Source organism: Penicillium diatomitis (assembly GCF_028827545.1).
Source record: "Penicillium diatomitis strain IBT 30728 chromosome Unknown utg000003l_segment0_segment0, whole genome shotgun sequence".
Lineage (NCBI taxonomy): Eukaryota > Fungi > Ascomycota > Eurotiomycetes > Eurotiales > Aspergillaceae > Penicillium > Penicillium diatomitis.
Genome location: NW_026623175.1, coordinates 1,968,055 through 1,994,653, shown reverse-complemented (window position 1 = coordinate 1,994,653; position 26,599 = coordinate 1,968,055). Strand labels below are relative to the sequence as shown.

Here is a 26,599-nt window from a genome sequence, read left to right as displayed (position 1 = left end):
AAACTCCAAATTTCCTAAAGTCTTTTTTCTTAGAAGACAAGATATTTTTGGACATACGAGCGCTGAAATGCATGTGATATGAATTCGATACTGCCTCGAATTTCCCGACCCATAGATCACTCAGAAGCGATTACTTGGATCTGATTCAGAAAGTGCTCGAGGACAAGAGTACTTCTTCGGAACTGATGTGCCGATGCCGTCACTTAGTGGCCGACTGAATCTGCCGACGCTCGGGCCACTGGGCCAGAGAGAACCATGTTACAATACGCCCCCATAGTTTGCGCAACTCGGTGCATTCAATCGTTCTCTCATTCCCATTCTCCCCAGTCCTCTTACGCCCGCGTCATTTGCCAATGGGTCATTCATGATTGTCTCTGCACCGAGGCGCGTAACAGGCTGGACCTGGACCCTTACTGGGACTCGGGGTATGTCTCATGCACTTCTCCCTGCCAGACTCTCCAAGTTGCATGATTGATTCTATTCCGACTCCCGAGTACTCCTGCGTATTGTCAGTCTCTAACGCGGAAGCTTCCCCGCATGTTCTCAACAGGTTCCCTTCGGCCTCAACTCTCGCGAAGATACCTGTCCGGAGCCACTACGCATAGCGAGCCTGCTTCAAGTAAGAGGCGCCCACAGTTCCACGATTATTTTGTTACACATCTTCCCTCGTCGTCGCTACATCCAGACCCTCGAGGGCCAAGTTCTCCCTTTCACAAACTCCCTCGATCATCGTCAATACCACATGTTGGGGACAATGCAAGCTCTTCGCCAGCGTATCAGCCTCTGGTTGATCGCGAAATGACCGTGGTGCGAATTCCACTGCGTAGTGCAAAGCATCATTTTGGAGCTGTGACTGCCCGCGGTACCCGTCCGGCAAATGAAGATACTTACCAAGCTGGCGTCATTGACATCCCTGCCTTTGCGAAGAGGCCACCTGCGTCCTTGACAATTAATCGGATCAAAAGATCGGCCTCGTCGACGGAGCCACGTGAGTCTCGAGCTGCAGACACGGCCAATGGAGATCCACAAGTGTTCTACTTTGGCATCTTTGACGGACACGGCGGGTCCGAGTGCAGTACATTTCTACAAGATCACCTCCACGAGTACATCCAGAATTCTGCTGCAGAGTTCGAGGTCAAGTCTAGTCTTTGCAAACTGCAGCAGCAAGTCGGCAATGGACCGACGGCCGTAGATTCGCCCAACTCCAGCGCTCTGCCAGTCATGCAGGAAGCCAATCGTCAGCGAATTGGCGACCTGGAAAAGAATCTGGTGCAGAACTGGCGTCGCTTGGTCGGCGGTTATTTCAAGCGCTTCAAGCCATCTCATTTTGCATACCACGACTCGGATGTTCCCGCCGAAGACTCTCAAATCCAAGGCCACGTGACGATCGAAGAGGTCCTCGAATATGCTTTTCTCCGCACCGACTTGGATTTCGTGAAAGCGCAGGCCGCCAAGCGTGATGACGATCTCGTTCTTGCCGAGAAGCCTTTGAACGAGGACGAAATCCTCTACAGTCCCAGCTTGACTAGAACTCCGAAGATCGGCGGGAGGTCCAGATTTAAAGGCGGCAGCACCGGTAGCGTTGCTATGATATCGACTCCTACATCCACGCCTTTCTGGCATCCGACTGGGTCGTCGAGCCTTATAGTGGCTCATGTAGGTGATACTCGAGTTTTACTTTGTTCAACCATCGACGGACAAGCCATACCTCTCACCTCGAATCACCATCCCTCCTCCCCCATTGAAGCGGGTCGTCTCCGTCGCTATGCCGCTACCTTTGTGACGGATTCCTTTGGAGAGGAACGCATGAGCGGGCTGGCCAATACTCGCGCCTTCGGAGACGTGCAATCCAAGCGGATTGGCGTCTCTGCCGAACCAGAACTGTGCCGTGTTGAACTGGGCCCAGCGGAGTTTTCCTTCATGGTTCTGGTGTCTGACGGGATCAGCGGCACTCTCCAAGACCAAGAAATTGTGGACATTGTCAAAGAGGCCCGCACTCCAGAACAAGGGGCACGCGATGTGGTTAGCTTCGCCACCGAGGTCACCAAGGAAGGCGACAATGCTACTTGCCTGGTTGTGCGACTTGGTGGCTGGGAGCGACGACTAGAAGGAGGCGTCGGTAGCTTGGGTACTAAGGAATCTCGCGATTGGCGACGAGAAGACGCCACTGACCCGCGCAGGTCACGGAGGTGACGTTGGAGCTGGGCTTTTTTGTTGATGCGAGATGAGTAGCCTGTTGTATATAAACTCACCCTGTTCCAAGAATTTTGGACTCCAAATGAGATATTGGCGTCTGGCAGACTTGTGCTTCGATTCTTTTGGCACTGTATCCAAAGTCTCAGTCTTTGTACAGAATGGTCTTTTCTGCATCTGCAGTTTTACCTGATGTTTGAATGCCCCTTCTGCCTCATGCCGGTATGCTTTGCAATTGATGCACATCTCATTGACTCGCTTCCAATGAATAGGCTGACCTACTTGGGCGATAGCGGCCACCCCGAGCAGTCCATAATTACGTGTAGATTTTTCGAGAAGCTTTCCACTTATCGATATGGTCAGGCGACTTGTTCCAATTCCATTCCAGATAGCCTGTGTACATACTACATACAGAGAGAGTAGGGTGTAAATTGAAAGATATAGGAATGGAAGATGTGAAGTGGGGTATAATAAGGAATATCTTGGAAGATCTTCGAGTCCATCCATTTCCACCCTGCATGGCCTCTATCGTCCAACGTAGCTTCCAACCCGCCTATAGTGCTTTCTTCATTAAATGCTAGGTCAGCACTTACAGTACTGACGGCACTTATGTTTACAATCTCTCGAGTCCTCCCTTGTCGAGACTTGAATATACATGGGAAACTCGTCAGTTACGCATGAGATCTCGAGAGTGTTGGATAACCGATCATGTCCCACATAATTTTCGCGGCCAGATCAGATCCTGGCTGGCTATTCGAGGCAACCTACAGTCACAGGTCCGCGATCAAAAAAGAATTCCTCGTGTGATATCGGGAATATGGCTTGAAATGGAAGATTACAAATTGAATTGATGTTAAAAGTGGTCGCGTTTGCGTTGCGACCTCTCCCACTGGCAGAATAATTGAAACTTGTCAGTTACATGTGGACGAGGATATTGACTCTCCGTCAGTACACCCAAAAAATTGTTGATTCCTGTCGCTTCTTGGTTGTTGTCGACCAAGATGTGGTGCGCTTGTTGCATCGCTCGGTCCAGGACTTTTTGACAACGGCGGATTATTTGAATGGATTTTCGACTATCGCGGTGAACTATGTCTTGTCACAGCGCTGCGTCAAGCTTCTTTCCCAATAATGCCGGCCCGACAAGATCAATCAATGCTGATGCCAGCTCGTGGACTTTTGGAAGATTCAATTCCTTTTGGCTGATGCATACACGAATAGCGAGTCCAGAAATTCTACCATGATTCAAATACTTCTTAACAGAAGGGTCGGGTGTGTCCGCACATCTCTGACCAGAAGAACATGACGCCGTTTCTTTACGCAATTGAGTCGGAAAATTATCGACAGAGACGAGCCATGTTCTTTCTTGAATCTGCTTTTGACCTAGACTCCAGGGTTCAAGGGTTGTCATGGGGCCAGCTTCTCGGCCGCGTCATAGACGATGCATGAGGAGCTGGTGGATATGCCGTCGAGCCATTACAAGATATTAGAGAGAATTACGAAAGTGCAGAAGCCGACGATGTTCTTCAACATATCAGTGACACGAGAGCTCACGTGGTGAAGACGCTACTTGATAGCGTTTCAATCGATGCAAATGCAGTTAACAATCATAGAGATGACCCGCAGTATGTGATCGACTTCTTCCGGCCTCACGCGCTTTCCATTCTGGAAGGACTCATGAAGAAAGGCGCTGATGTGTCACCGCCAGATCGCTCTGGCCGGGCTTATCTTCCTTTGGCTAGCAAGGCAGGAGACGTCCAGATTTTCCGCAAAGTTGTCAGACATAGTTATGGCATCAGGCTCGAAACTTCGAACTGGAGAAGTCCGTTCTACCGTGCAGGCCGTGAAGGCTATCTGAGTGTTCTTCGCTTCAATGGATATCACAAAGAATGTATAATGCTGGTCCAGAAACTTGTGGCTTCTTTAAAGAGTGGGGTAGAAGCTCTTTACTACATCCATTTGGGTTTTCGTTTTGTTAAAGTTATCGAGTTTCTGATACAACTGGTTGGTGATGCGACGCAGCCCGACAGAGACGAATACTTCTCCCTGTTCCTGCACCCGAGGCCGTCCGTCGTAGGATGCCAGGCTGAGATGACTCACTTCCCTCTTGCCCCGGAGGGTGACCGTTTGATTTGACTTCAGAAAGAAAATAAATATAAGCTGCTATATCTTGCCATTTCTCACTGAGAAGCAAACACCCGTGTCCTTGACCTTGATGTCTGTTAATGTCACTGATACAGAGAAATTGGTTAAAAACAAACATCCAATGATCACCAATTGAGTCCCGTCTCATGGCTGTACAATTGAAAGTATACAGGAACTTCGTTATCGAGGTACTAACTTGGCTGGAACTTTCATGTTGTAGACAGCACTGCGGTTATTCCCCGTACAATTGCCTGAGATTTTGATCCTACTATGCTAGCAGGTACTTAGTACTTACTTTACGAAGCCGCCTGACTTACCCTGTCAGTGTTCATTTCAGAAGGTAAGGTTGATTTTGAGTGTCAGGGCCAGGTGGCGAAAGGCGCACCAGCGATACGGACGTAAGGTTGATTTCCTCGAGAATCCTAGATTTGCTAGGTCAGGTTTCTGCATACTTTACATCCATAGCGAGTAATGACACAAGCTTGAATGTACAACTTTAAGAGAACGCCTTCGCCTATTCTGTCTGACTTGTTCGCTAGAAGACCGAAATTGACTTTTCGACCTGCTGGAGACAGCTAGCTATACTTGCCATCTACACACCTGCCCACTTGCTTGACATGACATGGTTCTAAATGGCAATCTAGAAAATGGGATTAAGCATCCAAGGGCGATTTGGATGACCGATCAGCACAGTACACTCTCACCTTCTTCGCCCACATGTAGAGCGTCTTGTTCAAGGCTGCAGCTTATGCATAGAATTCAATCTTCCCCCGTCTCGACGATGCGCAATGGAAGCTCCCGATTGCGCGTGGGGAAAGCTTCCCACTTCCCACTTTCGCAGCCACGGTTCCGGGCGACCCGTCACGAAAAACAAAACCTGTCCATCTGGACTACTTCACTCTTTTCTTTCCCTCCCCTCCATCCCCTGAATCCTGCCGATCAGTCTTTCGCTAAGCTGATCTTTGAGCTCGATCGCCGTCGGTCACCTAACGAGGAACACCTGTCGCTCTATTCCACTTATTCTTATTCCCAAATCGCAGGCGGTGTCCTGGTCACGGCTCCTTGCCAAATCCACCTCATACAAAAAAAAGCCTGCTTATCTGTGCTGCTCAAGTGGGAGAGGTACGCGACGCGCTATCTCATCACATCGGCCTTGCGTCTGCTTCGTTCCAACGGAGGAGAGAGAGAATGATCTGCTGAACACCGTCTCCTCGTCCAACACTTCGAAGCTGACATTATAGCTGTTGACTAGATCCGTCATCGTCTCGTCCATCTAAGCCACACTGGTGGGCGTTGGTGGATCGCACATCATCCGCTACGCTCCTTATCACCCTCATCTGTCGCAAAGAAGACCAGCTGTACGATCGATTGTGGGCCAACAGCTTTCGCAACCCGAAGTCTTCTCCCATCCATTCCTAGCAAGACCAGAACTTGTCGAGATCTCTCACAATCACACATCATGAGTGCCAGGACGCGACGACAAAAAGCCGCATTGGACGTCTCTGCTGACGACGGTGAGGTTTTGGATGCCGGCAATGGCAATGGCAATCTTGGGGTCCCATCTGCTGCGCCCAAGTCTACCAGGCGCGCATCCTCCAAGAAACGATCTCGTTCGGCCGTGAGAGTGGAAGAAGACAATGAGGAGAACATCTTTCTGTTCGCGCCAAACTTGATCGGTACGCCCTTATCTTCTTTAGCTTCGTCCATTGCGGGGAGTTTCCCTGCGGACCAGAGAGATTTTACAAGCTCCGTGCTAGTGGACTGCCAACTAAAATCTGCAATTAGGATACTTCCGCGTTGTGCTCGCCTTCGCCTCGCTCTACTACATGCCTCTTCACCCACGGACATGTTCACTTCTGTACAGTGTGTCGTGTCTCCTGGACGCTCTGGATGGATACGCGGCGCGCTACTTCAATCAGTCAACGACTTTTGGAGCAGTCTTGGATATGGTGACCGATCGTTGTACAACCTCTTGTTTGCTTGTCTTTCTCAGCTCCGCTTGGCCGCGCTGGGCTATCGTCTTCCAAGGGTTGATCTGCCTTGACTTGGCCAGTCACTATATGCACATGTACGCGACTCTCAGCATGGGTGGCTCCGACCAGAGCCACAAGAAGATCGATTCTAGCCGAAGCTGGATTCTCTATCAATATTATCACAGCCGAGTATGTTGTCCCCGCGGGCTCTATTCCTGATGGCTTGCAAATTCTACATTTGGCTAACCATCACTCCAGGTTGTTCTGTTCATCTGCTGTGCGTTGAACGAACTGTTTTTCATTGGCCTCTACTTACTCTCCTTCTCGTCCCCCATCCTGTCACCCTCGCTCCTCCAGCCTGTCGGTGACACTCAGCCATCCTCGGCGCAACCTGGGAACCCTGCCCACCCCATTCCAACCAGTCTCTTTGCGAGTCCCTGGAGTGCGGGTGCTCTCGAGATGGCCCGCGCCAACAAGATCGACAGCTTCTGGCCATGGGTCATCACCGGCATCGCCGCTCCCGTCATGTTGTTCAAGCAATTTGTCAACGTGGTCCAGATGGTCAACGCGAGCCGCTGGCTGGCCGAAGGCGATCGTCTCAATCGACGTGCCAACCGTAAGAGATAAACCAACGGTTGCCATATTCGAGCCTTGTCAATTCTGTCTCGCTGACAGCATAAACTTCTTTTCTTTCTTCTCCCATTTCGCCCGATCTCCCCTCGGGCCCTGCATCTGTTGGCGCGATGGTTTTCACGTGGGGATCTTTCCATTTTTCTTCCTGGTTGGCTGTCTTACAAGCTCCCCTGATCGAGTCGACACCTCTGCGCGACACGGACCGTCGTCTGTTTATGGCTGAAGTCTTAGGTCACTTGACTGCTGGATTCGATTTTCCTTGCGACTGAGCGTGGAAGACTGTGTGACACGTCGAAAGCCGAACATACGAGCACCGCCGTGTACCTTGAGTATCTTGTGGTGCGTCTCGTTCTTGCTTTGATCATCGCGGCCGATTGTTCTTGCACCTTGTTCAAGTATAGAACTCACGCGGCCGGTGAGGCGGTCTTGATTCTGTTATTCTTAATGCCTGTGTTATAACCTCTTTTAATGCATGTCTTTCCCCGTATTGCTTTCTTGAGTCACCTCTTGTGGAACACCACCACCATGAAGAAGTCGCCTTGCACTCATTCAACGAGGGCGTCGCAGCTTCAATGTAGCCGGCAATATTTCAGTATGCAGGTCTCCTGAAGTCGATTCACAGGGACAGGGTCGCGAGGAATGCGAGTCGGACCCCCACACCAGTATTGACTCATTGAGTCAGACATCTGCACTGTTGTCTTGACTCTTGAGTGTCCTCCGCCAGCCAGGCAACACTGCGGTGGGTCGAGGCGATTAAGTGGGTTTTGGACCTGGCCGATTTCGGAGTCGGCGAGTCGGCGCGTCGGCGGGGGACCATCCATCCGCCGCAATCCCGCCTTTCTTAAAGCTCGACTCTCCAACGCATTATTTCCCCCGATCAGATTCACGGAATTCACGGGACCCTTTTCTTGTACGCTTGTTACTTCAGCCTCTATCATGCCTGCATTCAACGTTGTCGTATTTGGCGGTGATCACTGTGGTCCCGAGGTAGGTTGAGCTACAACAATCGCCGTGCCCCGCCATCCTCTGAGCTCTCTGAAAGCTTTGGGGACACGCACAGTATGGTGTTAAGCATGGGGCTGATCTATAACTAACACTTTGTGTTCATCGATGACAGGTTACTGCCGAGGCCATCAAGGTACATTGAAATTAAGCCAACTCCAAATCGCGTTTCCATACGAGCTGAAGTCTGACGTCAATGCTGGCCTAGGTCCTTCAAGTGGTTCAGAAGCACCGCGATGTTTCCTTTAATCTTCAGGATCACCTCCTCGGTGGCGTGAGTGCCTATCTTGATTCTCTTTGAAATGTTGATGGGAAGTCGGAGGATTCTAATTGATGTTGCAGGCCTCGATCGATGCCACCGGCTCCCCTCTGACCGACGAAGCTTTGGAAGCTGCCAAGAATGCCGACGCCGTCCTTCTGGGTGCCATTGGCGGACCGGTACGTTGTCAATCTCGAGTTGAAGAGCAGAGTTGGAAGCTGGAGACAAGACAAGACCAAAACAAAACAATGGACAATAGCTCATCCTTTCTCTTCTGCCCATGTTAGAAATGGGGCACTGGCTCCGTGCGTCCTGAACAGGGTATCCTGCGCTTGCGAAAGGAGATGGGCACATTCGGTAACCTGCGACCTTGCAACTTTGCTGCCCCTTCCCTCGTCGACAGCTCTCCCCTGAAGGCCGATGTCTGCCGTGGTGTCGACTTCAACATCATCCGTGAACTCACGGGTGGTATCTACTTCGGTGACCGCAAGGAGGACGATGGTTCCGGCTACGCCATGGACACCGAGCCCTACTCCCGCGCGGAGATTGAGCGCATCATTCGTCTGGCCGCTCACTTGGCTCTGCAACACAACCCCCCTCTTCCCGTGTGGAGTCTGGACAAGGCGAATGTCCTTGCCACTAGCCGTCTGTGGCGTAAGGTCGTGACCGAAGTCATGGCCAAGGAATTCCCTCAGGTCCAGATTGGTCACCACCTGATTGACTCTGCAGCCATGCTTATGGTCAAGGACCCCCGTAAGCTGAACGGCATTGTCGTGACGAGTAACCTCTTTGGTGATATCATCAGTGATGAGGCCAGTGTGATTCCCGGCTCGCTGGGCCTGCTGCCCAGTGCCAGTCTGAGTGGTATCCCCGATGGCACGAACCGTGTCAACGGTATCTATGAGCCCATTCACGGTACGTTGCGACGCACATCAAATTGATCTTCGATTCACCCATCGGTTTTTTTTTCCTTCTCTTCATTGGAAGATTTAGGTCACTAATATTGTATGAAATAGGCTCCGCTCCCGACATCTCCGGCAAGGGCATTGTCAACCCCGTGGCCGCAATTCTCTCCGTTGCCATGATGATGCAGTACTCCTTCAACATGTTCGACGAAGCCCGCATCATCGAGAAGGCCGTTGAGAACGTCATCGAGGCGGGTGTTCGTACCGGTGACATCGGCGGCAAGGCCACGACAGCCGAAGTTGGTGATGCCGTCGTTGCCGAGCTCGAGAAGCTGCTCAAGTAAGAAAAACAAAATGAAGAGAGTGTGGACTTGGCCGGAGAAAAAGCCCCCTCTTTGCCTTGGAAAAGTTCTTTGTCTTTTGCTTTTCTAACCTAAATATGACGTGTAATGACTGTTGAACCCTTCAAGATAAATACCCACTTTTCGGTTCTATTTCTCTGACATTGCAAGTTTACTATCCGAAATCATTCTCACTACCGTACCTGTGCCACTGGAGCAAAGTCAACATCAAAAGTCGTTTCTGGCTTAGCTTTTTCCCCTGCTTATTCTCAGCCTGGAACAATTCGTCCGACTTGGGATAGGTTTTCCCGTATATAAATAGGTTCACTCCAAGTTCATATTGTAAGGACTAGGCGGGAGGGGGTATCTGAAAAGGCACGAGGACCGAAAAGGAAGGAGAAAACAAAGGAAAGTCTATACAACACAGACGCAAATTCAAACAACGCCATTGACCATATGCTCTCGTAGGGGTCGACGCAAAGCTCTCATCGGATCACCGGCTCGCCCATCCATTCCGGTTCATCCAACCCAGTGGTAGATATCAGCGTGCTCGTATCAACGTCTTCGCTGCTCACCTGAGCGCGCGATGCCTCCGCTGGATACCCTCGACGTGAGTGATGCGCACTGCTCTGTTCATCATGAGGGGGATGGCCAGCAGCCGCAGTAGATGGCACAACTCCCACTCTTCGCCGGTGATCATCACACGCGAACACCTGGAACCCACGCACATGCGTATCCTTCCCATTCTGATGGTTCTCCAACACGCGCATCTGAAGCACCATTGCCTTGAGCACATTGCCCGCGTATGGATCCTCGGGGTCCCCCATCACAGTGTAGTCGTCGGTCTCGGAACCATACTCCCCTTCATCGGCTGAGAGTCCTTGAGTATTTCCTCCAGCACCGGTGCCAAGTGCGGCGCTTCGTGTCTGGCGTGGTCCACCATGTCGACGTATAGTCGTTGATGATCGGCGCTTGCGCCGAAGCATATCCTCACGCACCCAACCCCCATTCCGACCCCCACCCCCATCCAGAGGAATGGTCACCCACCCACACGGGGTATCGCCCTCCCAGGTAGCGAATTGGACGAGATCGTTCCCGCCCATGCCAGCCAGAAAGGCCATTTTCGTGGGTGTATAGCTCTCGTCGAGTTCAAAGTCGAGGTAGACGCGGATTCGCACGATGGCGACGAGTTTGAAAAAGTGCAATGTCAAGGTGTGAGGCTGCGGTCCGTCGGACTGCCAGTACTGGGATGGCGAGGGGTGTCGGAGGGCAGCGACGCCGCAGCCTGGTTTGGAGGTGGAAACTGTCCAGGATGCGAGAGAGGAAATTTCGCGGAGATTGGGGGGCAGGGGAGATTCTGATCGATCCACTTCTTGTGACGAGACGGAAGAGTCAGCTCGTTGTTGACTGCGAAAAAGACACAGGGTCCTACTTGGAGGCGAAGAGTGTCTTGTTTGTGCATGCTTCTTACCTCGGTCTTGCATCTCTTCGTCGCCGTCTTCCTCGTCCTCTTGGTCTTCATCCTCGTATTGATCTTCGTCGAGCTCGTCGTCCTCTTCATCTTCTTCCTCGTCGATGATGTCTTCGGAGCCCGGCAGACCTTCTCCATGGTCAAAGGAGTCTTCCGCACGCATCTCATCCTCATATTCAACATGCTCGTCTGCATCCACATTCAATACCGAATCATCCTCAAACACATCTTCCTCCTGCATAGCAGGCTCCGGCACCTGGCGGCCGGGCCGCTGTCGCCGAAACATCGCAAATGGTCCATTGGGCATCGCGGCGTGGTAATTGGGAGATCTCGAGACTGGAGCAAGCTCAGGCGTGACGAGCTGTGGCCCTGAAGATGGTGGAAGCCAATGCGTCGGGGGGTCTGGCCGCGAATCTCGTGAGGGGGGTGTTTGGAACTGCGTGCGCAAGGTGTTGGGTTCATTGAGACTGGGATCGCCGTGGTAGCCGTGGAGATTGGGCTGGCGGCGCAATTGCGGCATGTTTGTGGTCCTTCCTCTTGAAATACTCCGATTGGGAAGGAGGGAGTTTTAATCGAAATTATGTTTTTTTTTTTGGTTGGCCTTGGGGGAATGTTTACTTTTGGAGATCTGCGGGGAGTGTGATTGCCCTTTTGGGTTTAGCTCCGACGTCAGAGCTACTTCCCGCAAATGACTATGCACTTATGCAGTATGCTATGCACTACGCACTCATGCAGGATATACCATATACTACTAACTATACAATTATACACTGCTACAGTGTTGCACTATGGAGGGCTGTAGACGGATAGAGCAAGATGGTGAACAAGGACAGACTTAACTCACCTAGGATTGAAATTACCACAGCATTGGATCATAGCTTAATGACTTTTCATGCAGAGCCCGTCTCTAGGTGTCTTGGTATGCAATGTCATTCTCTCAGGCGTGCTGCAGGAGCCTCGAGACAAGATGTTCATAGTCAAAGGCCAATGCATCCGAGAATCAAGGACAATCCACGCGATAACAGTGATCAATAGATAGAAGCCTCTACTAGAAACAGAAAGTTCACTTCCATTCAATAAGTTGGAATATCAAGCGTCGTCAAAGCCCATTATACCCTCTTGCCTGTTGAAGGACATCTTCCCAGACTGAGTGATGGCCTGCCGGGATTACCCTGTCCACCAGACCCTCTCCATCTCGGGCAAACTCAATCAATTCCTCTTCGCTACCCCAGTCACCCATTGCCATCACGCCGATGGGTACATTTCCCTCCCCAGCATAACCCGCCGGACATGTGATAGCAGGACAGCCCATGAAATTAGCCAGCCACACGTATTCCATGTTCCGCACGGACGTCTTCCCATCTGAGAGCCCATAGGCAAGCTCGGTCTCACCACCTTCAATTCTCCATCCGGGAATGGGACTGGTAGGCGTGAAGAGAACAATACCCGGATACTCGTGGAACAGATGCGAAATGTGCTGCATGAGCAAGTTCCGCAATCGCTGCGCGGCGAGAAGATCGTTGGCAGTGATTTGCCACATGCCAATGGACACGAGAACTTTATTCGGCGCAGACAGAGAGCCCACATGACTTGGGTCAACGCCCGCTGCAATCTCAGCCATGATTGTCAAGACATGGGCTCGCTGGCCCTCTGGCAGATATGGAATGGAAATCTCGATAACCTCATAGCCCTGCTTGCGGTAGTAATCAACCGCCGCGTCGAAGACAGCTCGGACAGGGGCCTCTGCCCGATCAATCCATTCACGGACAATGCCCAGTCTCTTGGCTCTCTTGTGATTATCAGGCAGCGGCTTTGGATTCGGGAACTGTGATGAAATCGCGTCCTGCGAGACAGGCGCTGGAGCTGCCATTAGGCGATAGGCCAGCGCGAGATCATCGATACTGCCAGCCATGGGGCCAAGCACACCAACCGTGGGTGCAAGACTAAGAGACGGGGCACCAGAAACACGGCCATGCGTAGTCTTCAAGCCCCAAAGACCACAGAACGAGGATGGGATGCGGATCGAGCCACCGCCATCTGCTCCAAGTGCAATTGGCACCAGACCTGCACTGACGGCATAGCCAGACCCGCCAGAAGATCCACCGCAGTAGTAATTTTGATTGTGAGGGTTTCTGGGGGTCCCGTAGTTTGGATTGTTGTTGTTCGTATCTAGGCGGTCCATGACTCATTAGCAGGCTGAGCTCGATAGTCGTATGAGCGAGAAGTTCTTACTGACCCAAGCCAAGCTCATGCATGGTGGTCTTGCCAATGATAATCGCACCGGCATCCTGCCATTGCTGAACACACCACGAGGTTCCATCGGAGCCATGCTTGAAATCAAGTTTAGTTCCGAGTGTACGCTTATAGCCCGCAACGTGCACTTCGTCTTTCACTGCAATAGGCACACCATCTAGTGGACCCAAAGGCTTGCCCATCTTATATCGCTCGGTAGACGCCTCGGCAGCCGCACGAATAACGTCAACCTTCGACTCGAGGAATGCCGTCGAGTGCTTCCCTGCAGGCGAAACATCGCGCCGCACCAAGGGGAGTAAACACTCAACGACAGCGAGAGGCGTGAGTTCGCCGGAGAGATACAACGCATGATAATCTGCAGATGTATAGTGCTGATCACGGTGCGCTCTCTTCCGGCAACTCGGTGGCTGAAGCTCCCTTTCCACAGGGACATTGTCCTCGACGGGGATCACTGTGGGATCATAGCGACCGGAGTACTGGTTGAGTTCGGGAATTTTGCGAATCACATCAAAGCCGGCATTGCGCCAGAAGTAGCTCTGCGCCAGTCCAATCTTGTGGATCCTACGTCAATGGGGAGATTCAGTGGTAAGCATCTGCTTTTGCGGAGACGAGAAAAAGGATACACTGTGCTTAGTGTGATGGTCACATCTTACAGTGTTGCACTGATGATCAGTGGAGCGCCTCGAAACGCAGGAATCGACTGCGTCTCGTTCTCATATGGCACTTCCGGGCCTTTGAGAGGCGCCGGGTAATTGAGAAATGACTTTGTACCGGAGCTCATATCGCTTGCCTCTAAAGAGTTTGGTTGACTGACTGGTGCGAAAGAGGATCAATTGCTGTGCGGGGGAGACAGACCGTCCAAAGCTAGTACCTCAATTGAGCTATGCGGAAACGTCATGTGCCGAGGCTCATGTTTGGACCTCCCACTGCCCAGACGGGAGCTTCCTCCATAAGGTAATTTGTACGTGTCAACTGAGCCAGATGAGTGAGTGAGTGACAGTGAGATGAATCGTCGTCTTGCTCGGCCATAGTCTATAAAATCATGCAGAAATACGGGCTGGGTCTTTGATCACAGTCCACGTGGCTGACTTTAATGTAAATAATGTATTCTATATTCAAGTCGACAATGAGTTTCCAGTGATCTATATACATTTGTACAGCTACAGACGTAACTTGAGATTGTACTTGTCCATGATCAGAGCGAGACCAGTCAGGACTCCCGTATACAGAACCAAAATGGCCATCGCCTGTGGCATTTTGACGTCCAAGGTAGGGACAGTCAAATTCACAAGGCCGGTAAGGAGATTTGCAGCCAGGAAGACCGCAAGACCGCTCCGGTTGAATGCATGCAGGATCGGACTGGTGGCAAAGGCGTTCCGTTCCTTTTCCCCTTGTTGGCTGGTAGAACGGTGAACAGACGGGAAGAACAGAGTCTCCACGAGGCAGAAAAGCAAAATCTGGGCACTGTTGAAAGCAGCCACCCACAGAACATAGGGCATGTTGGCCAGACGTCGAGACACCAGGATGTTCGCTCCATAGCCAAATGCATAAGAAGAGTTGAAGAAGAACATGGTTGACCAGAATGCGACCTGCATACCCAGACTCAGAATCACAGTTTGACGTGCTTGCTGAGGGGTCTTGGAAGCAGATGTGCCTCGGGGAATAATGCGTGTGCCTACCCCGCGACCGGCGAGGAAGATTGCAAGATACCCCAGGAATGAGAACACCCCTTCGCGGTTCTTGGACAATAGGTCTGGTCCCCGGGGGAGACGAGAATGTAGCTCTTGAGATTGGTCGACTCGAGCGCAATCTGGTACGCAATGGAGATGATCACCGCTAGTGCTTCGTAAGATGGAATTAGGGCGGTCAAAGAGTCGAATACCTCCACAAAAGGAGGAAGGAAGCCCAGAGTGAAGAAAAAGTTCCAGTGCACTCCGTATTCGGTCACATGCTCGGCATAGTCAAGACCTTTCACACTCCACAGACGGATGAGGCCCAGGACAAGCAGAGGAACGGAATGGCGCAGCGACTGAACGAGTCGTCCGATGAACGACTTCTTCTTAGCCGCGGAGGCACGACTCTTGAGAACAGCCCGGGCCGACACCACACCGGCCGAGAACACAAACGAGCCGACGCCCAGATCCATCAGAGACGTGCCCCAATTTTCAACCTTGGCGAAACGACGGGGGAACACGCGAAAGTCGACAGCCAATATCGCAACACAGGTGATGACCATCATCGCAGCGCGGTACGTTGATAGAAAAGGGTGGACGGGCAGGGCTTCTGCCTGGTCCGCCGAGCGATCATCATGGTTGACGAGCTTGCGGGAAGGCTTTGCCTTTTGCTGGAGGCGTTGAGGAGGTTGCGTCAGGTAAAGGAGAACGGCCGGGGTGATCAAAAGAATGTTGAGAAGAACGGGCGCAGATGAGTAGGCGGTCGTTGCAAACAGAATAGCGAGGACATTGAGGATGAAGTCCGTGAGAAGCGCAGCCGGGCTATAAGGTGTGAAGAACGATAATCGAGATTGCAGGGCCGACCAAAGTAAGACCGCGGCCTATTGAGGCTCATTAGTACCTGAGATGTGTCTGTGGAGGAATTGACATTCTGATGCCCTCATACCGGTGCAACGAGAGCGACAGCATTGATATCGGAAATACTGCTTCCCGCGAGGTTGGACACAAAGGCCTCTTTCCGGGCCTTGTAGCTGGGGTCCATGCTGATTCAAGACAAGTGTATTCAGTCTTCTGATGCTGCTGCGGGACGCTCAGCGGCCATGTCCCAAATGGAGATGTCTCTTCTGCGTCTCAATGGACAGAAGCTCTGTGATGACACCAAGTTGAAGTCGCGGACGTGGAGCTCGGGAATGGAAGCTTGCAGTGCCGCGCGACATCAGAACTGGGCGGGACCCGCTCACTCGACGCTGTGGACAACTGGACACTGTGGCAGTCACCTGATGCATCTGTAATGTCTATACTCTACACTTTACAGTCTACACTCTATACTCTATAGTGTATATACTATATACTATGTACTATATACTATATACTACTCTACCAGGGCATGGAGAGTCAATGGACATGTCAACCTTCTAGCATTCTGCTGCCTCCACTTGACTCACTCGAAAATGATCCAATGCAATTTGCCTGTCCCTTCGTCAGCAGCATGGAAGGTCCGTCCAAAATGAGCAGTGTGTCACTCTGAGGCACACCCTCAGGACCACGCAACAACACAACCATGCCAACCTCCATGACTGGTAACTCAACTCTCCGTAGACGTGACCTCACTAGCAATCCACATAGACACCCGATCCAAGGTTCCAGCGCATAGGTAGGGTGTTGCGCCCGACATGGCGAGTCCATGCTCGTGGGACATTGCGGACAGAGTTCCTTTCGATGATCCAAGGGCGGTCCAAGTAGGAGTCTCAAACCCAAAGATCCAAGTACACGTCAACAGAAACGACATGCTTCCCCTTTGTACCTCTCGCCTTACTTTGGTTTCCGCAGCATTCGAAGCATAAGGTTCTGACCGCAAATCGCAGGGCAATTCCCGCACCATCCTAATAGTTGAACGTGGCGTCCACAGGGAGGCGCAGAGCTGGGATAGGCTCAATCACGGTCTCTGAGCGGCCTCCGTTCTGTCCCGGGATTCTACTTCATCATTGATGGAAGCTATAGACATTGGACATTGGACACTCGTAAGTCTACTCAAAACCGGTGTAAAATGGTTGATACTTTGCACGATCCTTCCTCGTTCGACAAACAACTATAATACCAATTTCCGGGAGCATCTCACAAATCCAGTCCTTTTTCCAAGCTTCCGACCCGTTGTACTGGAACTGAAAAGTGCAAAACCCCACCGTTCCTACTTTGTGAAGACGAGCCTCGAATTTTCATCACTATTTGACAAGTCAAGCCCATGGATCAAGGACGAATGCGAGAAAAGAACTCCAGTCAGGATCATCAGATAGACAGAAACAGCTGACAGGCTGCACTCTGCACCAGTGCTGAGTGCACACTGCAAAGCGACAAAACCAAACAAACCCAAAAGAAAAAGAATAACATTGAGAATTAGCCCCGCCTCGTCAAACTCCCAAAACACGATCGCGGCACTTGGAGGCTGAATCGGATTCGATCGACCGTTGACGAGCTACCCTGGAGCATGTGACTCCTATGCGCCGGGTTTGGATTCTGAGTTTCTGACTCGCGACTCGCGTCAGAGATCACGAATCATTCACTCAGCCCTTTCCCGACATTCACTCACTCGCAAGCGCGATGCGCCAAGCGAAGGGACATGGAAGTACCGTGCCCAGTCGAGAGGTGGTATACTGCGGCCCAATATGAAACTCTGATCGCTGCTTCCAAGCTCAGGAATCGATCTTATTGATCGATCATTTCCACTCCTTATCGGGGTCACCGATGGAAAGCATGACTGGCTTTGCGTTAGGGTCTGGGTATTAATGTTTGATCGAGAGAGGAGGAGTGCACCAGTCAACTTCAATCTATAGACATGCCTTGTTAATAATTTGCTGCCGCCAAGGTGGAAAAGTTGGAGTTTCTCGTCCCGACGGGACTGGATGGCGTCTAGCATGCGCCTCGTTGTTGATTTCCTCAGGCGGGCTGGAGAATGAGCCCCGTATTGTGAATGTACTGCGTCTAGAGTGCATATGTTGCATCTTCGTCAGTGGAAGCCTTTTCCCGAGCTCTGCAAGCCCATTTTGGCCCTCCAAAATTGACTCTGCCATAAAAGGCACAAGGAACAAGACTGCGGACTGAAAGAAACGTGAGAAACGTGCCAGCGCATGGCGTTGTTGGGGACCAACAACTCATGGCATCCCTGACAGTCTCTCTCTCCGACAGAGTGGTTTAAGCGTCACCAACGGACAGGATCTTCGCCGTTACTCAAATCTTGACTTGGAGCGTTTGTTGGCCGGGTATCCGAGCTTCGGTGTGTGCAGGGGTCTGACAGGGAACTTTTCAGGAAGGGAAGCAAGCATCTCTGTCAATGAACGTGAGTATACCATGTCAGGCGGCTTGACCGGTGGCGCTTGCGCATAGAATATGCGCTAAATCTGAGGTTGGACCCTCGACATCTTTGAAATCATGTGTCGATCATAATGTGTTCATATCATGCCACCACAGCGCGCGATAGGCCCATGTCGGATCGATTCGTCCTCGGATGTTTGCCCATTATTGTGCCTTCGTCTTCTATCGCGAAATGTCTGAGAGCGACGTTGACGCCAACTGAGGGGGGGTGGCGGGCCCGCCGTTTACCCATTCTGCCTTACTTGTCGGGTCATACTTTCCAGAGTATCGACCAGGATCGATCAGATGTCCCTCGTCTCAATCCTGCTCTACTCGCAGTTGTGACGCCGGACGCAGCGCAAAACCGAAGCAATCGAGGGAGCCGTGCAAGTGGGGGCCAACAAAGAGCGTGCTGCTCCACCCCTGCCCCGTCGTCATGCATCACCGTCGCTTAGATGGGCCTACGAGGCAGCGCGCTAAGATTATGACACATCGTCCGCATGATGACTCCGGAAGCTGCCTAGAGGCCCGGCTCATCAGGTTAACTGCGAGTGAGCTAGCTGCTTAGCGTCGCGGGTGAGCAGGAGATATGCGCGGCACTTGGCCCTTCTAGAACAACACCTCCCCGGTCTGCGCAAGTCCAGAAACTTCGAGTAGACGGACTTTTCATCTGTCCCGTCTTTGAGAGAAGGGGGCCAGCCACCCAAAGGAATCTTTGTTGGGCAGGTCAAAAAGTCTCAATATTGAAAGATGCAGGTTTTCTTTAGCATCTGTAACAACGAATTTGACAGCTGATTGCGGTAGTCCGCACGCTAGCCAGCACATCTTGATTTCCAGTCCATGCGATTCATTTGCAGCGCATGAATGCCGATGGAAAAAGAACGAAGTAGGGCCTAGAAATTGATCCATCGCACGCCCCACGGACTCGATGATCTGCATGTCCACATCTGGGCCGAGTCGATCATGTGTTTGCCGATGAACATGACAAAGTGGCCCGTCAATCCTCAGAAGACGCGCTGTTATCTGTTGGTCATGAAGATTGACCGCGTCACAAGACCATCTCCGTCAGATAAAGTCAGAGATGTTCTCTTTACGCGCTTCAGGGGAAATGGGCTTCTTGCCGGACGCGGATGGTCCAACAACTCTCGGAGAGGCTGGAAGGAGGGGAGGGACACGGGCGTCCTTTTGCCATCGGCGCCGAGCTATATACCCAAAGGGACTAGAGCGCCTAAAGAAGACGCAATCTTGGACAGTATTCCAGTGCACTTGGCGACTCAGGGCTTTTTTGACGTCTCCGCAGGGTTCGTGCAGTAGCCCGGATATGGTCATTGGTTGGGCCGTGGCTTTGCTACCCATTAGGCGTAACCACCACTCGGAAGTCGGGAGATTGACTGCACTTGGAGGGATGTAACTTTGATGCTAGCGACGATCTGGAGAAGTGCAATCTGCGGGATTGTCGCGGTAGAGGATCATCGCTCAGCTCGAAGGACTCCTGAGCTGTTTTTCCCCTTTGTTATCGGGTGATGGGAGCAGGGGCTCAATCTTCGCAGAGTGCCTATTTCAACCTGTAGGCCCGTGAGGCGGTCATGGTAGGCTTTGCGTTTTGGTGCCCATGATAATCCTCGTCTGGCAAGGCAGACTAGAAGACAAGAGACAGCCTTTTCGAAACCAACTCGACGCGCTTTTCACCAGCCGACTCTGCTCGGTTCCGGCGTCTCAGGAGGGGTGACGCCGCCTCCCCTCCCCCTAACGAATCTGGAAGAGGCGCGCTGATAGCGATCCTGACCGTTTTAAAATCCCAAAGAAGGCCCTGCGTGGCATAGACACATTTCCAAGCTTCTCTAAGATTCGCGGGTTGTTTTCTTTTTTTTTTTTCCACTTCCCGCGGTGACGAGCGCTGTACCCTATGATCATCTACAAATCCGTGCTCAAGCGAGACAAGACCGAGCGCTCGGCTATCGGGCAAATTTGTTTTCCTGTTGAGAGGTCGCATTCTTCTCATGAACTCTGGAGGAGAGAAAAGGGAAGATTTCACCATGAGCAGTAGCAGCAGGGAAGGAGGGGGACCGTCTAGAAGGCGGGAATCCCGCTCTGGATCGAGAAAGGTTTCCTCGTTATCTGCCGAACAATTAGAGCGCAAACGGGCCATGGATCGCGAGGCTCAACGATCCATTCGACAACGCACCAAGGAGCATATCGAACAGCTGGAACAACAGGTCGTTCTCTTGCGAACGCAGGTGGACAGCATGCGGTCGCAAAATCAGCAATTTGACGATATCATTCGACAGAATGCGACCCTGCAAGACGAGATTGCTCGGTTGAAAACCCAACTTTCGAGCCTCACGGGGCCTTCAAGTTTCACAAGCAACCCCGAGCAAACTGTGCCTCAGCGTAGTGGATGGGATGTTGCCGAAAGGTCTCATGGATCGGCATCGGCAGCCGCAGTACCCACATCGAATACAATCATGTCGCCTCAATTTCCTTCGTCAGCTCATCAGCTCTCGACAAGATTGCCTCGCCAACCATCGAGTATGTCTGTCTCCAGCCGCTCCCATCCACATGAATGGCAGCAGTCGTATTCAAGCACAAGATCGTCATCTATTGGGGACTCTTCAGACCCCGAGTTCCCGCCTCGCATGGAGGCCTACGCCCTGGAGGGACATTTGCAGCAACCAGGTCCACGAATGGCGGCACCTACTGCCCCTCTCGTATCCTCCCAAATGAATTTCGGGGGCGCAGGCGCAGGCAGTATGAATCACTCTGGAGCAGACTCCTCTTTCGGCCAAGCATATCAGGTGGCCCATCATTCAGGGCCGGGAGCCGGAGGGGATGGAGTACCCAACATGTCAAGCTATCACCCTGATCATCGGACAATGCCTCTGTCCATGGCGGGCATGAATGCTCCTTCTCAGGGTAATCCCACACCTCCATACCAGCCGGCCTCTGCCCCATATCGAACCCAGCATGGCCCAGCTCAGCAGAGAGACCCGTCATTTTCGTATCCGTGGAACTCACAGTCGTGACCACAAGGCCGCTTTACATACAGACCGGTCATGTTAAAATGGAGAGCCGATGGGACGGTGAACTGCGCCATCGCTCATGAGCGTAGGACGGGCGGGCAGGCCAGCCCTGCCAAGCAATACACGCCACGAATTCGAGGCTGGCGGGGCGGCGCAAAGCAGAGACTTCAAACATTGGGCAACAATGTCGCATTCGACTTGCTCGCAGACTTGCAAATTCTTGATGGTGGCCCATTCCCGATGCACAGCAATAACATCGAAATTGAAACTGAGCGCGAGGTCCAGAAGGGAAGACAGCACCACGGATGCTCACAAAATGAGCTTCGTGTGACTTCCTGCCCGCAATTATCGGCTGTTCACTGAATCAATTCGAGAGTGGTCCGCAGCCAAGATCATCGTGTCCATCAACGAAGCAAAAACATCGAGAAAATCAACTTGCGTTCGCGGGCGAGTTGCCAGGATCAGGCCCGACAGCAATGACCTTGAAATCTGCCGTCTGTCATGTCGGGTCGTCGGTTCGTTTTTCAGGGGGTGATCAAACACCAGGGTTGCTTTGTGGTGTTTGAGTAGGGAAGGGAGTAAGAGGTGAGGTTCAGTTGCGAGGTGGGACAAGCTGGCAGCATTTTGCCCGAATAGGAAACAATCTTGGCGGCACGAGACGTCATGTACCAAGTTACTGAACATACTTTACGACTGCTATTTCGAGCATTACTCTCATATCCAAATCAGTAGAAGTAACCTTGAAAAACCGATGCAGTCATTGGAAGCAGAAACCTGTGAAGTACATTGATGGTCATTGAACGCGCATCCCTAAGCCCGATAGATCTGGCGCGACAGAAAAGCTTAACCCAAGCCACAGAAAGTCAAAAATGTTCGCCGATGGTACAAGTCTAAGGAGAGGACCATTTCCTTGTTCTAATTCGTGTAATCTTTCTGCAGCATTTTGGCAATGGTCTGCAGCTGGATGTTGCTGGTTCCCTCGTAGATGGCACCAATCTTGCTATCACGGAACATCTTCTCCGCGATGCCCTCGCGGACGAAACCCATACCACCCATCCATTCAACGGCAAGGCCGGACACACGACCGGCAACTTGAGAAGCGTAGAGCTTGGCCATGGCGGCATCCTTGACGAACTCCTGGCCGGCCTCCTTCTTGCGAGCGGCGTTATAGACGAGAGCTCGGGCGGCGGCGATCTCAGTGTAGGACTGAGCCATCTGGTGCTGCATGCCTTGGAATTCGCCGACAAGCTTGCCGAATTGTTTGCGATCGTTCCAGACGTACCTATCACATACCAAATTAGTTTTGATTTTGATCAGCCGCGAAGATGTTGGAGTGTATGTAAATTATACTTACCGCGCAGCATTCTCCCAAGCACCGAGAGCCAGACCCGTCATTTGAGCGGCAATACCGATACGGCCCTCGTTCAAGATCTCAATAGCAATCTTGTAGCCCTTGCCTTCCTCACCAAGCAAGTTGCTCTTGGGGATCTCGACATCATCGAAGTTCAGCACACAAGTGCTGCTGGCACGAATACCGAGCTTCTTCTCCTTCTTGGCGATGGAGAACCCAGGGGTGCCCTTCTCGACAATAAAGGCGGTGATACCCTTGTAACCGGCGCTGGGGTTCAGGTTGGCAAAGACAATGTAGATACCGGACTCCATAGCATTGGTGATCCACATCTTGGAGCCATTGATCTTGTAACCGTCGGCAGTCTTCTCAGCCTTGGTCTGAAGGGCAAATGCGTCGGAGCCCGAAACGGGTTCGGACAGACAGAACGAGCCGACAGTGTTGGTGCTCAATTTAGGCAGCCACATGCGGTGGGACTGAGCATCGCCGTACTTCATGATGGCAGTGTTGACAAGGGTGTTGTGGACATCGGCCATGACACTGACACTGGGGTCAATACGTGCCAGCTCCTCGATCGCCACGATCGCAGCAGTGAAGTTCATGCCGGCTCCGCCGAACTCTTCGGGAATCTCAATACCCATGATACCCTGCTCGAACAGTCCCTCCACCACGGAGGGATCCATCGTCTCGGCCTCATCCATGTCCCGAACCTTAGGGCCGATCTGCTCAGATGCAAACTTGGACACCATGTCGGCCATCATGGACTCGGTCTCGGTCAACAGGGAGATGGGCGTAGGAGTCAGCTCAGAGAGGTCGGCCTCCCGCCTGCGGGAAGATGTGGAAAAGGCATAGGCACTGCGAATCCGGACAAGTATTAACGGGCAATTGCTCGATCAGGTTTCCTATGAGTACATCGATCGAACAGCCACACGACTCACCTCTGAACGGGTCGAACGGAAGCAAGACGCCTGGTGGTCAAGCGGGCGGCGGGAGTTGAGCGGGACAGGGGTCGCAATGCGCGAGCGATGGACGCCATGATGAATATGTGCCCACGGTTGGGGAGAAGATCACACTATGAGCTTGCAAGTTTTGGGACGTGAACGACCTTCCGGGTGCTATCAAGAGAGTGAAATCGAAAGTGGTGGAGTTGAGATCGAAAGAAACAATAAATCACAAGGGAATCAGGCCGCGGCCGCTGAGCCTCGGTTATCGGCGGCTTTGGGGTCATCTCCGATCATTCGTGGGGAGGCGGTGGGGTGCCGCCAGATATGAACCAAACGCTGTGAAGATTGTACCTTGGGGTACAACTCGACAATAGTAACCTGTTCTTGCCTGGTATTACCTGAGACAGTTCGGGTCACGCACCTAGGCAAGGTACCACAACCTACCCTACATATGTATATCTATGGATACCATGAATCTCATCAGATCGAGCATCCACAGTGTTTGTCAATTCTATTCAACGTCCTTGGGTTTCCCGTGCCTGGCCGATAACTATATATCCTGTGTAGTCGCCCTCGTCGTCAGCATTTGAATTGCGGTCCGATTGTACTCCGAGCCTCGGCATCACTACTCCTAGCGCACTGCCCAGAACTTTGGTGAGCCCCAGGTTTAACACTACATGTACTGCAGTCCACTACGTGCTGTTGTCGACGGACCATTATTCTCAATACCCAGTGCCTTTTTGATTCATTACGTTGGAACAATGCGGGTCTCGCACTCCCGATAGTCGGCAGAGTCGGCACACTGTAGATCATTTGCACCAGTGGTCGTCCCTTGTGGCTTGTAGCTAGAGTCTCCATAGTGGCTGTGAGATTGGCGTCTAGAGGCAAGCAGTTATTGCAATAATAACATGCGACTTCCAATACAGGTGTCGTTGTCCAATTCACGGATCTTGACTTATCCTGGGTAAGGTTCTGATTTTGATAGGGATTTCAAGACTCAAAATTTTCACGCGAATGGGGGCCTGGGCTGTCTGGCTTTAGACAGAGCGTGGGCGCAAATTCGACCTGATTTCGAGGATTACGGCTGAGCTTTAGCGTCTACATGACATGAACCTCGAGAAGCATCGATTATGGTGTGAAACCGTAAAAGGCCAGCGTGTGTTTACTTGCCCATCAACTATGCAATTTGCTACAACGCTCACCAGACGTAAGCACACAAAACTACCCAATCAAATTCATAGCGGTGTGCAGCCCATTGACGGCCGATTTCTCCGTTCACTCAAACCCAGATGCCCTGATTGGGATCCGGTATGAAGAACTGACACCCCAGGTGGGCTTCCTCGGCATGCGCTCTTAGCTCTTTCAGTATCTGTTCCTCCGGAGGGGGCCCGTCGTCTAGACCCTCTTTGATGTGAATGATATATACCGATAATCCCGTCAAAGGTAAGGGATCAGCATTTTCCCAACTCGCTGTATCGGAGACCCCTGCAAAATCTTTGCTATCGATCCGATCGACCAATGTATCTGGCAAGTCGAGAGCCCGAACGTCCCCGGAACGGGGCTCCGACCTCTCAAAGCTGGGATTGGAACGGCTTTTTGTGCGGGGACTAAGAGGGGAGCCGGTGTTATCTCCGAATCCGCTCGCAGGGCGCTTTCGCTTTTTATCATGCGAGGCGGGATCGCGTAGCTCCATGACTTTGGCGGCGAGTACACTGAGCTCTGCCGCTACATGACGAGGACAGAGATGACCGTATAGGTAAGAGTCGTCGATGCTGTCACTGAAGGAGCACTCCATGAAGATTGCTCCCAGACGGCCCATGTGGACTTTGGGGGCAGCAGCCTCCCACACTCTTTTGTTGCGCGGCTCAAGGGAAACTGAGTCCGGTTCGAGATCCCCAAAGATAATGATTTCTCTTCCGGTGTGATGGTCACGAATGAAGAAAGCTGAGCTTTCCACGGAAGCCATCATAGATTCCTTTGGACCGGAGACGGAAGGAGGCATGTGTGGGGAGCGAGCCGGAGAGTAAAAGCTGTAGCTTCGTTAGTGCGTGGCCTCAGCGTGATAGTTATCTTCAGGATGATCTTGAGGTATATGGAACAGAGAGCGAATCACCTTCCATCGGTTTGGTCCATAGAGACTGCCCGTGAAGACAGCATATACTGGTCAGGCGGAAATATCGTGCTTCCAACTCGGTGATGAATTCCAGATTCGGGGTGGAACCGTTGCTTGCTATGGCCGTGGCTCACGGAAAGACATTTGGTCAAGAGGCCGTTACAGGCCCGCACGTAACCTCTGGTGTCTCCCATTCCAAAGCGCGTATTGCCACCCTCGACCAGTCGTTGATAAGTGAGCAGGCCCGCGCCACCGTCTTCATCTGACAAATTTGGCCAAATGATGTCGTTGAACATGTGGTTCTTGATCGCTGATAGCACTGATGGCAGGGCTGCGACGGGCTTCGGCCCACTTCCCGCCTCGAGGATTGGGGTATTGATCGCCAAGCCTGAGATATGGTCGAGATGAGGATGCGTGATCAGCACCGCACCGATGATTTCGCGGAATATGTGCGCGGCATTTGCTTCTGCGCTTTTTGCCGGTAGTTGCAGCCCTTTAAAGGGTCCCTCTGTCATTCTCTTCTGCTCGTCTATCGCATCGGGCAGAAAGTTCTTCAAGATGCGGATGATCCCTGCTAGAAGAGTTCCAGCATCCACAGCGACCACCGATCCAGGGACCCAGTTCATCGATGTTGACCGTACCAAAAGACCGGTAACATGATCCTCTCGAGGACCGCCATTGGGGCCCTATCGATGGTCAGTATTCAAGATGGCGAGGAGTGTAAGCCACGCCAACAGGTCAATTCATCGACCTCGTTGGTTTGAAAGAAATTGTTCATCAATGACACCATCATCTGGGGGGTTAGAAGTGCGTTTGCTGATTATTATCCTCTCTTTCAGAGGACTATGTAGATGAAGAACAATCACAATGAAGTTCACTGAGACTCAGCTGCGAAGGAGACGGGAGTCTTACTAGGACAATGACCTGGAACGCGGGGGATTCCGGTTCCGCCATTTTTGGCCTACACACCACGCGCCGCAA

The 26,599-nt window shown here is 52.0% G+C and overlaps 11 protein-coding genes across 11 annotated transcripts; 5 read left to right on the top strand and 6 right to left on the bottom strand.

Annotated features, from left to right (window-relative positions):
- Window positions 1–798: 798 nt before the first annotated feature.
- Window positions 799–2,193, top strand: ptcA (type 2C protein phosphatase PTC6; the record flags this gene model as incomplete). The annotated part of the gene is made up of 1 exon (XM_056932488.1): window positions 799–2,193. The coding sequence occupies one exon, from the start codon at window positions 799–801 to the stop codon at window positions 2,191–2,193; it is 1,395 nt and encodes a 464-aa protein (XP_056792447.1).
- Window positions 2,194–5,794: 3,601 nt separating this feature from the next.
- N7539_002884 (CDP-diacylglycerol--inositol 3-phosphatidyltransferase) lies at window positions 5,795–6,935 on the top strand (the record flags this gene model as incomplete). The annotated part of the gene is made up of 3 exons (XM_056932487.1): window positions 5,795–6,011; window positions 6,121–6,497; window positions 6,567–6,935. The coding sequence occupies 3 exons, from the start codon at window positions 5,795–5,797 to the stop codon at window positions 6,933–6,935; spliced, it is 963 nt and encodes a 320-aa protein (XP_056792446.1).
- A 942-nt stretch (window positions 6,936–7,877) lies between these two features.
- leu2A (3-isopropylmalate dehydrogenase LEU2) lies at window positions 7,878–9,451 on the top strand (the record flags this gene model as incomplete). The annotated part of the gene is made up of 6 exons (XM_056932486.1): window positions 7,878–7,928; window positions 8,059–8,079; window positions 8,152–8,217; window positions 8,286–8,381; window positions 8,490–9,117; window positions 9,219–9,451. 6 exons carry the CDS (start codon window positions 7,878–7,880, stop codon window positions 9,449–9,451), a joined length of 1,095 nt encoding a protein of 364 aa, XP_056792445.1.
- A 482-nt stretch (window positions 9,452–9,933) lies between these two features.
- Window positions 9,934–11,439, bottom strand: N7539_002882 (anaphase promoting complex subunit DOC1; the record flags this gene model as incomplete). The annotated part of the gene is made up of 1 exon (XM_056932485.1): window positions 9,934–11,439. One exon carries the CDS (start codon window positions 11,437–11,439, stop codon window positions 9,934–9,936), a length of 1,506 nt encoding a protein of 501 aa, XP_056792444.1.
- A 579-nt stretch (window positions 11,440–12,018) lies between these two features.
- On the bottom strand, window positions 12,019–13,953 carry N7539_002881 (amidase; the record flags this gene model as incomplete). The annotated part of the gene is made up of 3 exons (XM_056932484.1): window positions 12,019–13,051; window positions 13,152–13,733; window positions 13,826–13,953. The coding sequence occupies 3 exons, from the start codon at window positions 13,951–13,953 to the stop codon at window positions 12,019–12,021; spliced, it is 1,743 nt and encodes a 580-aa protein (XP_056792443.1).
- Window positions 13,954–14,332: 379 nt separating this feature from the next.
- N7539_002880 (GPI-anchored wall transfer protein 1) lies at window positions 14,333–14,743 on the bottom strand (the record flags this gene model as incomplete). The annotated part of the gene is made up of 1 exon (XM_056932483.1): window positions 14,333–14,743. The coding sequence occupies one exon, from the start codon at window positions 14,741–14,743 to the stop codon at window positions 14,333–14,335; it is 411 nt and encodes a 136-aa protein (XP_056792442.1).
- A 104-nt stretch (window positions 14,744–14,847) lies between these two features.
- N7539_002879 (GPI-anchored wall transfer protein 1) lies at window positions 14,848–15,887 on the bottom strand (the record flags this gene model as incomplete). Its single annotated transcript, XM_056932482.1, has 2 exons — window positions 14,848–15,726; window positions 15,792–15,887. The coding sequence occupies 2 exons, from the start codon at window positions 15,885–15,887 to the stop codon at window positions 14,848–14,850; spliced, it is 975 nt and encodes a 324-aa protein (XP_056792441.1).
- A 58-nt stretch (window positions 15,888–15,945) lies between these two features.
- N7539_002878 (uncharacterized protein) lies at window positions 15,946–16,137 on the top strand (the record flags this gene model as incomplete). Its single annotated transcript, XM_056932481.1, has 1 exon — window positions 15,946–16,137. One exon carries the CDS (start codon window positions 15,946–15,948, stop codon window positions 16,135–16,137), a length of 192 nt encoding a protein of 63 aa, XP_056792440.1.
- Window positions 16,138–20,229: 4,092 nt separating this feature from the next.
- Window positions 20,230–21,216, top strand: N7539_002877 (bZIP transcription factor; the record flags this gene model as incomplete). The annotated part of the gene is made up of 1 exon (XM_056932480.1): window positions 20,230–21,216. One exon carries the CDS (start codon window positions 20,230–20,232, stop codon window positions 21,214–21,216), a length of 987 nt encoding a protein of 328 aa, XP_056792439.1.
- Window positions 21,217–22,128: 912 nt separating this feature from the next.
- N7539_002876 (acyl-CoA dehydrogenase) lies at window positions 22,129–23,597 on the bottom strand (the record flags this gene model as incomplete). The annotated part of the gene is made up of 3 exons (XM_056932479.1): window positions 22,129–22,495; window positions 22,568–23,416; window positions 23,500–23,597. 3 exons carry the CDS (start codon window positions 23,595–23,597, stop codon window positions 22,129–22,131), a joined length of 1,314 nt encoding a protein of 437 aa, XP_056792438.1.
- Window positions 23,598–24,784: 1,187 nt separating this feature from the next.
- pdeA (3',5'-cyclic-nucleotide phosphodiesterase PDE1) lies at window positions 24,785–26,572 on the bottom strand (the record flags this gene model as incomplete). The annotated part of the gene is made up of 3 exons (XM_056932478.1): window positions 24,785–25,535; window positions 25,619–26,304; window positions 26,531–26,572. 3 exons carry the CDS (start codon window positions 26,570–26,572, stop codon window positions 24,785–24,787), a joined length of 1,479 nt encoding a protein of 492 aa, XP_056792437.1.
- Window positions 26,573–26,599: the final 27 nt, after the last annotated feature.